Source organism: Callithrix jacchus, chromosome 9 (assembly GCF_049354715.1).
Source record: "Callithrix jacchus isolate 240 chromosome 9, calJac240_pri, whole genome shotgun sequence".
NCBI lineage: Eukaryota > Metazoa > Chordata > Mammalia > Primates > Cebidae > Callithrix > Callithrix jacchus.
Window position 1 is genome coordinate 122,612,908 of NC_133510.1, and position 13,215 is coordinate 122,626,122.

The 13,215-nt window shown below is 43.4% G+C and overlaps 1 protein-coding gene and 1 long non-coding RNA gene across 7 annotated transcripts in view; one reads left to right on the forward strand and one right to left on the reverse strand.

Moving 5' to 3' along the window:
• CCDC60 (coiled-coil domain containing 60) overlaps positions 1-13,215 on the forward strand; it is a 216,865-nt gene that overhangs the window by 173,466 nt on the left and 30,184 nt on the right. For all 6 annotated transcript variants that reach the window (XM_035257788.2, XM_035257790.2, XM_035257789.2 and 3 more), the window contains 2 exons: positions 123-357; positions 13,072-13,156. In XM_035257788.2, coding sequence (XP_035113679.1) covers positions 123-357; positions 13,072-13,156 — 320 coding nt within the window. The remainder of the gene's footprint in view (positions 1-122; positions 358-13,071; positions 13,157-13,215) is intronic.
• Positions 1-13,215, reverse strand: part of LOC118144365 (uncharacterized) — a 126,141-nt gene that overhangs the window by 28,314 nt on the left and 84,612 nt on the right. The gene's annotated exons all lie outside the window — the stretch shown is intronic.

Consider the following 13,215-nt stretch of genomic DNA (forward strand, 5'->3'; position numbering starts at 1 on the left):
TAGACCCAGGCTTTGCTTTTGTCTGCTGTCCCTCCCTACCTCCCTCCTTCCCTCCTTTTCTTCCTTTCTTCCATCTTTTCCCCCCTCCTTCCTCAAACCTCTCTTTCATCTCTTTCCTTTAGACCAAGAAATTCAAAACTCCTGCGATGCGGGTCACCAGCCGAAAACCAAGCCGGCGAGGCTCCACACTCAGTCTGAATCGGACCAGTGGGGGGTCCTCTCCCCAGAGCAGCATGATCTCTGTGAACCCTGGCTCAGATGAGCCTCCGAGTGTGAACACCCAGGTAACCAGCAGCAAGGACATTGAGGACAATGAGTCATCTTCAACCAAGCCAGACGAAGAAGCTCTGCATATGAGTAAGTCATACCTGAGATCTGACTCATCCACCCTGACCCTTTGCCTTTAAGCCAGACGTCAAGAAACCCTCCTGCCTCAAGTCCACTGCCACTCATTTAAAGGTGGCATGGGATCCCCCATCCTTGTTCGATTTTCTTGGACCTCTCTGTTTTTCCCAGTGGAGATCAGAAATACACTCTATAACTTGCATTGCCCTGAGCCATTTCTCCTAGGGAGACAGCCTGTGGTCACCAACTGCCCTTTTTTAATTTTAAAAATATTTTTATTTAGGCCAGGCATGGTGGCTCACATCTGTAATCCCAGCCCTTTGGGAGGCTGAGGCAGGCAGATCATTGGAGGTCAGGAGTTTGAGACCAGCCTGGCCATCACAGTGAAACCCCGTCTCTACTGAAAATACAAAAATTAGCTGCATGTGGTGGCACATGCCTGTAATCCCAGCTACCTGGGAGGCTGAGGCAGGAGAATCTCTTGAACCTGGCAAGTGGAGGTTGCAGTTAGCTGAGATCGCGCCACTGCACTCCAGCCTGGGCCACAGAGAGAGACTCAAAAAAATATTTTTTTTATTTAGCCCAATTTATACAGAACATTATCAATTCAATGTGTAAGCAATGTAAAAATTATTAATGAGATATTTTATATCCTCTTTTACACTAAGTCTTTGAAATTTGGTGTCTACTTTGTTAAACATTTACATACCATAAAATTTGCTTATTTTAACTGTGCAATTCAGTGATTTTTAGTAAACTTAGAGTTGTGTAACCATCACCACAATCTAATTTCAGAACATTTCCATCCATTCAAAAGAAAACCTTGTGCCCTTCTTACCCAGAAGCCCCAGGCAACCACAAACCTGCTTTCTGTCTCTGCTGACTTGTCTTTTCTGAACATTTTACAGATGAAAGTTGTATCACTCTGTGATCTTCACCCTGAGAAAGCCTTTTCAGTGGCTCAAAATTTGAGAGAAACAAGTCCTTTAGAAAAAAATCCAATTAGGCCAGGCATGGTGGCTTACATCTGTAATCCCAGAACTTTGGGAGATGGAGGTGGGCAGATCACTTGAGCTCAGGAGTTTGAGATCAGCTTGGGCAACGTGGTGAAACCCCATATCTCCAAAAAATGAAAAACAAAACAGAATAAAAAATACCCCTCAAAATTAGCCAGGCATGGAGGCATGTGCCTGTGGTTCCAGCTACTCAGGAAACTGAGGTATGAGGATCACTTGAGCCTAGGAGGTAGAGGCTACCATGAGCTGTGATTTGCTACTTTACTCCAGCCTGGGCAACAGTGTGAGACCTTGTCTCAAAAAGAGAAAAGACAAGAAGAGAAGAAGAGAAGGGAAAGGAAGGGGAGGGGAGGTGGGGAGAGGGGAAGGGAGGGGAGGGGAGGGGAAGGAGAAGGGAGGGGAAGGGGGAGGAAAAGAAGGAAAACTTACTGGAATCTATGAGCCTTCAAAAATTCAAACACACACATATACACAATTTTGCACAATATTTTGGGTGGAGTGCTGTGGACCTCAACTAGATAGAATCATGACTGGATTCCATAAGTCATATAAAAAATTCATTTTCAGAACTTTCTGGCTTGAGCTTCTTTACTAAAGGGAGATAGGAAAAGCAAGAGAAGGATCCAGAAGAATTCATACAGAAAGATGGAGAAGGTAGAAAGACGAGAGGTTAAGACAAGGAATGGCCCACCACAACATTCTTGACTCTGATGCATGGGACATCTTTCTGCTCTCTCCTCACCTGTGGTGTCCCCTCAGTGGTGTCCAGCTGAACCTCCCTGTTTGGCCAGTGTTCTCTCTCACACCATCTGGAATGCCTGGGCAGCCAAGGCTGGGCTGAGTAACAAGGATTGGGTGTAGCATAGATTCAAGGAGGCGAAAAAGGAGGTCAAGGCAGACCAAGAATCTCTGTGAGGCCCTGATGGTTAAAGATGGAAGTGAGCAGAAGTACAAAAGTTAGTTAAACTCCAGAGCTTCTGTACAGCAAAAGAAACAATCATTAGAGTGAACTGGCAACCAACATAATGGGAAAAAATGTTTGCAATCTACCCATCTGACAAAGGGCTAATATCCAGAATCTACAAAGGGCTAAAACAGATTTACAAGAAAAAAACAACCCCATCCAAAAGTGGGAGAAGGATATGAACAGACACTTTTCAAAAGAAGACATATATGAGGCCAACAAATATATGAAAAAAATGCTCATCGTCACTGATTATTAGAGAAATGCAAATCAAAACTACATTGAGATACCACCTCACACTAGTTAGAATAGCAATCATTTAAAAATCTGGAGACAACAGATGCTGGAAAGGATGTGGAGAAATAGGAACACTTTTACACTGTTGGTGGGTGTGAGTGTAAACTAGTTCAGCAATTGTGGAAGACAGTGTGGCACTTCCTCAAGGATCTAGAAATAGAAATTCCATTTGACCCAGCAATCCCATTACTGGGTATATACAAAAGGATTATAAATCATTCTATTATAAAGACACATACACACGTATGTTCATAGTGGCACTGTTTACAATAGCAAAGACCTGGAACCAACCCAAATGCCCATTGATGATAGACTAGACAAGGAAAATGTGGCACATATACATCATGGAATACTATGCAGCCATAAAAAAATAGTGAGTTCATGTCCTTTGTAGGGACATGGATTAATCTGGAAACCATCATTCTCAGCAAACTGACACAAGAACAGAAAATCAAACACTGCATGTTCTCACTCATAGGTGGGTGTTGAACAATGAGAACACATGGATACAGGGAGGGGAGCATCACACACTGGGGTGTGATGGGTGGTCAGGGTTCAAAGTAATGACTGCCAGTGAGAAAAGTCCCCAACACCCCTGCTTGTCAACAGGGTGCTGGAAAAGTTTCCAAGACCCAAAAGGCTATTTTCTGAACAGAGGAAATATTATCTGAGATGGGAAGAAACTAAGATAGACCATCAGCAGTTAAGTGATTCTTATAGATTTCTTTCTTTTAATTTTTTAAAGACAAGGTCTAACTCTGTTGCACAGGCTGGAAGGCAGTAGCACAGTCATGGCTCACTGTAGCCTCAAACTCCCAGGCTCAAACAACCCTCCCACCTCAGCTTCCTGGCTACTTATGGATTTCTTGAATCTTCTTTCATTTAACACATACTTATTGAGCACCTACTGTGTGCCCAGAACAGTTATTTGAGTACCTGCCCTTCCCAAGCTTACATTCTAGTAGAGACAAATAAGAAATCCACAGGCTGGGTGCCTGCAATTCCAATAGCTGGGGAGGCCGAGGCACAAGGATGGCTTGAGGCCAGGAATTTGAGACCAGCCTGGGCAACACAGTGAGACCCCATCTCTACAAAAAATTTTCTAAAAATTAGCCATGGATGGTGGCACATGCCTGTAGTCCTAGCTACTTGGGAGGCTGAAACAGGAGGATCACTTGAGTCCAGGATTTCAAGATTGTGGCCAACTATGATTGTGCCACTGCACTCCAGCCTGGGCAACAGAGTGAGATCTTGTCTCTAACAATAAACAAAATCATAAAAAAGAAAGTTGTAACTAGCAAGGCAATTGCATATAATATGTGCTCAGAAGAGAATAAAACAGGATGCTGGAATAGAGAGACACTGTTGGTGGGTGTGGATCTAAATTAGCAAGGGCCATCAAGGAAAGCCTCTCTCAGGTCCGATGTTTGAACTGACACCTGAAGACCTCAAGCTGGGGAGGGAGGCAGAGGCCAGAGCATGCAGGACCTGTGCAGAGCAAGTAAGACTTCAGAATTACTCCAGGTGCAAGAGGAGGTATCTGGAAAGTTTTCAGTACAGGAGGGACTAGATGTGGTTTGCTTTTCCAAGGTGTTCGTGTGGTTATTAATGTTATATCTATGTCTTCTTTTTTTTTTTCAAATCTAAAGCCTTGCTATTAAATAAGAAGAGTAGAGAGAGAGCCCAGCTTCAAGGTCCTGCCTCAGCCCCAAGGTCCCGCCTCAGCCCCAGAGCTTGTACATGGTTCTCCCAGGGACAAGCAGAACACTGGCACTGGTCGCAGAAGGGAGTAGGAGAGGAAGGAGACTTTGCAATGAGGGGAGGGCTAAATGGAGCATCTAGGCACCTGCAACACCATAGGCCTTTCCCCAGTGACCACCTTCCCCTCACATCCAACCACTTGCCTGCTCCAATCAGTGCTGTCTACTAAAACTCCTTCAAACTCTAACTTCTTCATACCTATTGCCTTTGTCTTAGTTTAAAGATAGAGAACTGGAGGCACATAAGGAGATCCTGACACTTACGTTTTGTTTAGCATACACACAAAAAAATGTGTTTTTTGAAAAGTAGCTGTGACTTTTTAAGATATTTTGGGGGAGGCCAAGGTGGGTGGATCACCTGAGGTCAGGAGTTTGAGACCAGCCTGACCAACATGGAGAAACCCTGTCTCTACTAAAAATACAAAATCAGCTGGGTGTTGTGGTGCATGCCTGTAATCCCAGCTACTAGGGAGGATGAGGCAGGAGCAGAGGTTGTGGTGAGCCGAGATCATACCATAGCACTCCAGCCTGGGTAACAAGACTGAACTCTGCCTAAAAAAAAAAAAGAGATCAAGATTAAAACTTCTGACTTTTTACAAACAAATCACTCTTAGCCAGTTATGGCAGCTCACAATTGGAATCCTAGCACTTTGAGAGGCTAAAGCAGGAGGATCACTTGAGGCCAAGAGTTCAAGACTAGCCTGGCCAACATAGCCAGACCCCACCTCTACAGATAAAATAAATCACTCCTTTTGGCAACAGTGGGCCTGCAATCCTGAACAACAACAATCAACTGGAGCTTGGGCCCTTTATGTGGGGTTTACATTCTCCAGTTTTCCACAGTCTTCATCACTCCCTATTGCCCCACTCATTGCTCCAGTTGGCTGAGTGTGTGACCATTATTATCACGTTTGCCCCATTGTTTTCTTTAGAATGATGATGATAAAACTATAACTAACACTTAAAAGTATTTTTGGGGCCAGATACCTGTAATATGACCACTTTGGGAGGCCGAGGCAGGTGGATAACCTGAGATTGGGAGTTTGAGACCAGCCTGAACAACATGGAGAAACCCCGTCTCTACTAAAAATACAAAATTAGCCAGGCATGGTGGCACGTGCCTGTAATCCCAGCTACTCGAGAGGCTGAGGCAGGAGAATCACTTGAATCTGGGAGGCAGAGGTTGCAATGAGCCAAGATCACGCCATTGCACTCCAGCCTGGGCAACAAGAGTGAAACTTGGTCTCAAAAAAAAAAAAAAAAGTATTTTTGTATCAGCAACTTTACATGTACATTAACTCATTTAATCTTCAGAAGAACGTCTTCATGCATATTCTGCTGATGAGAACATTGGGTCACAGAGAGGTTAAGTTATTTGCCCCAAATCACACAGCTAGTAAGTGATAAAGGCAGAACTTGAACCCAGGCAATCTGGCCTTCAAATCAAGCTTGATTGCTCTGCTTTACCCAAGTATTCAGGAAAAAATAAAAGATGGACCAAGAGAAAAATCTGATTTTTTTTTACATCAACCTATGTCACTCATTTTTGGTACCTGGCCCCTGGAGGCCACCTGGGTTTGAGACCTCTGGTCTAGAGTCTCTTCACTTCTCACCTAGACAATAGCAACAGCCTCCTAACTAGTCTCTCAGCTTCTTGTCCTGCCTTTACTCACTTATTTTTCTGCATGTTGAGTCAGAAGGGACTTTCTAAATTAAAAATCTACTATAGTTCTCTCTAGATCAACATCTTTCAGTGACTCTCCCTTTTCTCTACTACATTGCCTCTGATCTTGTCCCAGGCTGCCCAGGTCAACTCTTGCCAGCTCACATCTTAAGTGGGGCACACCAACCTCATCAAAACACTTTCTTCTTTGTAAACAATGCACATTCTTGTATGACTTTCTCTACTTGAAATGCCTGTTCATCCTTGACCCTTCAGTCTGGTGGACTCCTGCTCAACCTTCAAGACCCAGCTCAAATGTTCCCTCCTCTGTGGAACTTTCTCTGACTCACCCAGGTTTCCTCTACTCTTGCCTCTTAGTAGTTAGTATTTGCTTTTATTGAATTATTAACTTTAACTTAAAATGCATCTCACTGTATCCAGTAGGAACTTCTTGTGGCTGAGTACAGAGACCTAAAAAACAGTGGCTTAAAAATAAGATAAAAGTTTATTTTTTGAACAGATTAAAGATCAGTCCAGGGCTGGTAAGGTGGCTTCAATAGATCATCAGGGATCCTACTTCCTTCTCTTTCTTCTGTGCCATCCTTAACATCACTTCACAATACACCATGGCTGCCAGAACTCCAGCCATCACAACCACATTCTAGGCTGTAGGAAAAGGAAGTAAGCAAAGTACGAAAGTGCCCATTCCCAGCTGTGGTTAAGCAACCTTCTCAGGAGCTCCATACTACACTTCTACTAAAATCTCACTGCCAAGAACTTAGTCACAGGGTCATGCCCAGCTACAAAGGAAGTTGAAAAAATGAGCCAGCAAATGCTTCCCCTTATATGCACAGAAAGAATCACAGTTCAATTACTAAGAAAGAAGGTGAAAACAACTGTGAGCTCCCTGCAGGTGTGCAACAATAACATCTTATTTACCTTCACCCTAGCACACAGTAGGGACACAAAAATGGCTGAAAAAATGAATTATCCCCTGGGAGGAAAAGTTTGTTACTTTAGCCTCCCAAATCTTTTCCTCCATTTATACCTTAACCTCCATCCCATTTGTCACAGCATTGACAAAAGTAGATTAATTCCCAGCCTCTCTTGCCTTCTAAAACCTCCTCAAATTGATTCTGAATTCATGAGTCCTATTCTGAGAGACACACTGTTTGACCAGTATCTAATTTCCAAGGCTTCTGCATAATGAGGTCTTTGTGGATGCAAATCACTGGAGACAGCAGGTTGTGGCCTCTCCATGGAATGATTCCCTCCCCAAATCAATGGCAGAGAGATTCCCAAGAAACAAAAGCCCAGGCTGTTCTTCCTGCCAGTCTTGAAGCTCTGAGTCTTGGAACTATTAGAGGAGAAACTCACTTAAATAGCATCTCAAAATATGGGTCCTATACCATCTCATGTTTCCCTTCAAACCAGCCCCATACAACAAAAAGACCTCCTCTATTCCCTCTCCCCCAAAAGAAGAAATGGATTTAGGCATTCAAGGATGAGATTCTTAGACAGTCTGGGCATGGAAGATGGAGAAAGGAAGTCAGAATTTTTTCTCTGGGGATATAATTTGTCATTTGGTGCCTTGGAAGGGCTGCTTGATGTACCAGGTCACTGTGATCATTTGCTGATATCCATATCCATCTACCCCTGGGCTGGTTTGCTTATGAGTTAGGGGCAGGAGTGGTGGAGCAGTCAGATGTTGATGCTTGGTTCCAAAGAGAAGAGAAGAAACTAGGAGAACTAATCACAGCTCCCTTGCTAATAGGCTTCTGGGCACACTCCAAAGATTCTGGGATGTGTGGCTCTAGGGAAGGTGGGCATGACAAGACAAAAATAAAGGTCAAGTTCAGGTTAAATGGAATCATGCCCACAAACTGAGAGCTGAAGTAGAAAATGGCTTAATGCTGACATTTATCACAGCCTGGATGGCTCCAAAGTCACTAAGGAAAGGCATTCTTTCCCTAGCATCTAGTAATTGCATTAATATACAAAGTTGGACACAAATGGTCTCGGGAAGCACTGAGCTTCAGGCCTCCCTTCCAGTATGACTTTTGAGACCTGAGCTTGAGCCAGCTACAGGTACCCACTAAGGAATAAGGTGTCTACACTGGCATTGTCATCATTCATTGCTATCCAAATCTAACTCACGGTCCCAAGTCCTTCCCTCTATTCTCTCCCTAGCTGTCCACTTATTCATTCTGCAACTGTTGACTGAGACCCCATGTGCTAAGCATGCTGCCAGGTGCTATCAATAAAAAGACAAAATGTGGCCCCTGACATCAAGGAACTCACAGACTAGAGGAAAGACCTGCAAGTGAACAGGCAATGACCATCATATGAAATCAGTGCTATGATGGGGGTCAGAAGGACAATTTGCCGCAGGAGTCCACAGGTGGGCACCCTACCAGGTGCAATGGATGGAGATGGGAAGAGAGCATTCTTCCAGAATCCCAGAGGAGGGAGGAAAATGTGATAGATCTATCAAAAGTGAATGAAATCAACATCAGCCACTCTACTGTCTATTCTGAGATGGTGCAAGCCACCAATATTTCCCATAAAGATAGAAAATAAAAATCAAAAATTATTTTTACCCAGTAGAGACAACCATCTAGCATATTTGTTCATTGTGAGATGCAATCCAGTTGCAGCACTAAGGATAGGTATTTAAGGCTCTCTTCGGTTGCTCAAGTTCCAGTAGTTGGCTATCAAAGTTTTCTTCTTAGTTCCTGGAATTTAAAAGCCATCTCAAAAGTCTCCTCTCTTTTATTTCTTGATATAGCTCTGATTTCCAATGGCTCTCTGTCTGTGTATTTCCTCCTCTTCTCACTCCAAGTGCCTTCTTCTCTCTTCTTGTTCATAAATCTGGGAAGAAATTCTGGAGTATTCACAGTCATCAAGAGACAACCTCACACTGTGATATTTCAGCACCGTGAACAGCTACAAACTTTCCGGAGAAAGCCGTCCCAAAGCTCATGGTTTTGTATCAAAGCGGATTCCATGCTAGGGAGTGGAAAGAATCAAGGTATCCAGGAATTTGCAAATACGTATCCACATAAGATAGGACCATTCAATTCCGCTCTCCCACTTTTCTTGAGGATGGTAACTTATTCCATCTCTATTTCATTTCCCAACTTTTTGGAGTGTCAGTGTGTTCATTTCCTATAGCTGCTGTAAAATTTCTGATGACAGAAACTTATTGTCTCACAGTTCTGGATACTAAACATCCCAAATCAACGTGTCCATAGGGCCATGCATCTTCTGAAATCCACAGGAGAGAATTCTTCCTTGACTTTTCTTGTGGGTGCTGCCAACCTTGGCATGCCTTGGTTTATAAATGCATCACTTGAATCTATAGCCCCTGACATCACATCTTTTCCCTGTGTGTCACTCTCTCCTACTTATAAGGATGCTAGTCACTGGATAGAGAGTTCATCCTGCTCCAGTATGACTTTACCTTTACATAACTACAATCACCTGTCACATAACAATGTTTCAGTCAACAATGGACCACATATAAGACAGTGGCCCCATAAGATTAGAGTGAAGCTGAAAAATTCCTATTGCCTAATATATCTTATCCATCATATCATAGCACACTACGTTACTCACAGGTCTGTGATGATGCTGGTGTCAATAAACCTACTTCATTTTATACTGCATATAAAAGTATAACACAGGGGCCAGCCACAGTGGCTCACGCCTGTAATCCCAGCACTTTGGGAGGCCGAGGCGGGTGGATCATGAGGTCAAGAGATCGAGACCATCCTGGTCAACATGGTGAAACCCCGTCTCTACTAAAAATACAAAAAATTAGCTGGGCATGGTGGCACGTGCCTGTAGTCCCAGCTACTTGGGAGGCTGAGGCAGGAGAATTGCCTGAACCCAGGAGATGGAGGTTGCAGTGAGCCAAGATTGCACCATTGCACTCCAGCCTGGGTAACAAGAGCGAAGCTCTGTCTCAAAAAAAAAAAAAAGTATAACACAATTATGTACAGTACATAGTACTGTACTTGATGATAAAATGACTATGTTACTCATTTATAGATGTACTATACTTTATTTTCTATTGTAATTTTAGAGTGTATTCCTTCTACTTATGAAAAGAAAGTGAATTGTAAAACAGCCCTAGGTAGGTCCTTCAGGAGATATCCCAGAAGGCAGTGGTGGGAGATGATAGTTCCATGTGTATTACTGCCTTTGAAGACCTTCAGGGGGACAAGATATGCGGATGAAAGACTGTAATATTGATAATCCTGACCCTGTGTTTGCCTAGGGTAATGTGTGTGTTTGTGGCTTAGTTTTTTTGTTTTTTGTTTTGAGACAGTTTCATTCTTGTCACCCAAGTTGGAGTGCAGTGGTGCAATCTCAGCTCACTGCAAACTCCACCTCCCAGGTTCAGATAATTCTCCTGCCTCAGCCTCCTCCCAGGTAGCTGGGATTACAGGCACCTGCCACCATGCCTGGCTAATTTTTTTTTTTTTTTGTATTTTCAGTAGAGACAGGGTTTCACCATGTTGGCCAGGCCGATCTCAAACTCCTGACCTCAAATGATCCACCTGCCTCGGCCTCCCAAAGTGCTGGGATTACAGGCATGAGCCACCATACCTTGCCTTAGTTTTTAACAAAAAGAATTTAAAAGCAAAAAAATTTTTTAAATAGAAAAAAGCTTTAAGAATAAGGATATTAAAAAAGAAAACTTTTGGGGCCGGGTGCGGTGGCTCACGCCTGTAATCCCAGCACTTTGGGAGGCCGAGGCGAGTGGATCACGAGGTCAAGAGATCAAGACCATCCTGGTCAACATGGTGAAACCCCATCTCTACTAAAAATACAAAAAAATAGCTGGGCATGGTGGAGCGTGCCTGTAATCCCAACTACTCGGGAGGCTGAGGTAGGAGAATTGCCTGAACCCAGGAGGCGGAGGTTGTGGTGAGCCGAGATGGCGCCATTGCACTCCAGCCTGGGTAACAAGCAAAACTCCGTCTCAAAAGAAAAAGAAAGAAAACTTTTTTTTACAGATATAGAATGTGTTTGTGTTTTATGCTGTGTTACAAAAGAGTCAAGAAGCTTAAAAAGTGCAAAGCTTACAGAGTAAAAAATTATAGTAAGTTAAGTTTAATTCATTATTGAAGAAAGAAAAATATTTTAGTAACTTTAGTGTAGCATAAGTGTACATGTTTTTAAAGTCCACAGTAATGTCCTAAGCCTTCATATTTACTAACCACTCCACTCACTGACACCTAGAACAATTTTCAGTCCTGGAAATTCCATTTATGATAAGTACCCTATATAGGTGTATTTTTTATCTCTTATACTATATTTTGGCTGTACCTTTTCTATGTTATGCCTAGATACACAAATACTTAACATTGTTTTATAATTGCCTACAGTATTCAGTATAGTAACATGCTGAACAGGTTTGTGACCTGAGAGCAATAAGCTGTATACACAACATAGCCTACGTGTAGAGTAAGCTATGCCACCTAGGTTTATGTGCATGCACTCTATGATGTTTGCACAATGACAAAATCACCTAATGATGCATTTCTCAAGATGTGTCTCCATTGTTAAATGGCACAACTATCATTAAGTCTGCAGTGATCTTATTTCCAAATAATGTCATCGACTGAGGTCCTGGGTTATGAGGACCTCAGCATATCTTGGCAAAAAGGGTCACACAGTTCAACCCATAACAGTTGGGTATGAAGAAATATTTCTATACTATACAAAATCAACAATATTCTTTTTTCTGAGACAGGGTCTCACTCTGTCATCCAGGTTGGAGTGCAGTGGCGTGATGTTGGCTCACTGCAGCCTTGACTTCCCAGGCTCAGGTGATTCTCCCACCTCAGCCTCTTGAGTAGCTGGGAATACAGGTGCACCCAACCATACCCAGCTAATTTTTTATATATTTTGTTTTAGTAGAGATGGTGGTTTCTCCATCTTGCCCAGGCTAGCCTCGAACTCCTGAGCTCAAGAAATCCTCCCACCTCAACCTCCAAAAGGGCTGAGATTATAGGTGTGAGCCACTGCCCCCAGCCAAAATCAATATTAAGTATGAAAATAAAAGTTAGGTCAGGGAAGGAGGAGTGGTGGGAGCTGTGGGGAGCTGGAGAGCACATGCCTATCTAAAGGCACATCTAGCATACAGCAGGAATGGGGGCGGTGTAGTCCCATCTCAAACTCCTTTCTAGGGAAGCTGGAGGTCTGAATTTTCCCAGTTTAAAAAGGTTGACATCTTTTTATTTAATGTGGAATCAAATAAAACACATTTGAGAGCTGAATTCAGCCTGTGTATTACTGGTTTAAAAATTCAGGCCAATGGAGATCAGAGAGGGTTTCCTGAGCGAGATGGTTTCCTCTCAGCTTTGGAAACAGTTCTCCCTGGCTGCAGTAGAGTTTAAGGTGGGGAAGGGAAGGGAGATGCAACCAGGGATAAAAAGAGCGGATGGATCCTGGCAGGCCTTACAGGCCACATTAAAGGAATTTATTTTTTATTGTATTATTATTATTATTATTATCTTATTTAGAGTCTCACTGTATCACCCAGAATGTAATGCAGTGGCATGATCTTGGCTTACTGCAACCTCCGCCTCTCAGATTCAAGTGATTTTCGGGCCTCAGCCTTCTGAGAAGCTGGAATTACAGGCACCCACCACCATGCCCAGCTAATTTTTGTACATTTTGTTGAGGTAGGGTTTCACCATGTTGGCCAGGCTGATCTCAAACTCCTGGCCTCAAGTGATCCACCCACCTTGACCATGCAAAGGGCTGGCATTACAGGCATTAGCCAAAAGAAACACAGAGCCACTGATGGGTTTTAAGCAGGGGCGTGGCATGATCAGATTCACAACCTACTTAACACTATGAGCCACCTCTTCTGGACCCCGATGGAATCCCTCTCCAGATCCCAACCCTCGGGAGCAGAAGTGACCCCAGCTTGAGGCCTGCACCCTGCCCTGCACAATCCTGTCTCAGGGGTGACTTCTGGTCAAAAGTGACCTCTCATATTCTCATCAGATCTGCAGAAGCTCCTGGAGATGGTTCGGGAGGATGCCCGGAGGACAATCACGATAGAAAATGGGATGCAAAGAAAAGCACCCAGGTATGTTCTCTGGACTCCTGGGGCAAATAAAGCTTAGAATAATAGCAATCACACTAACT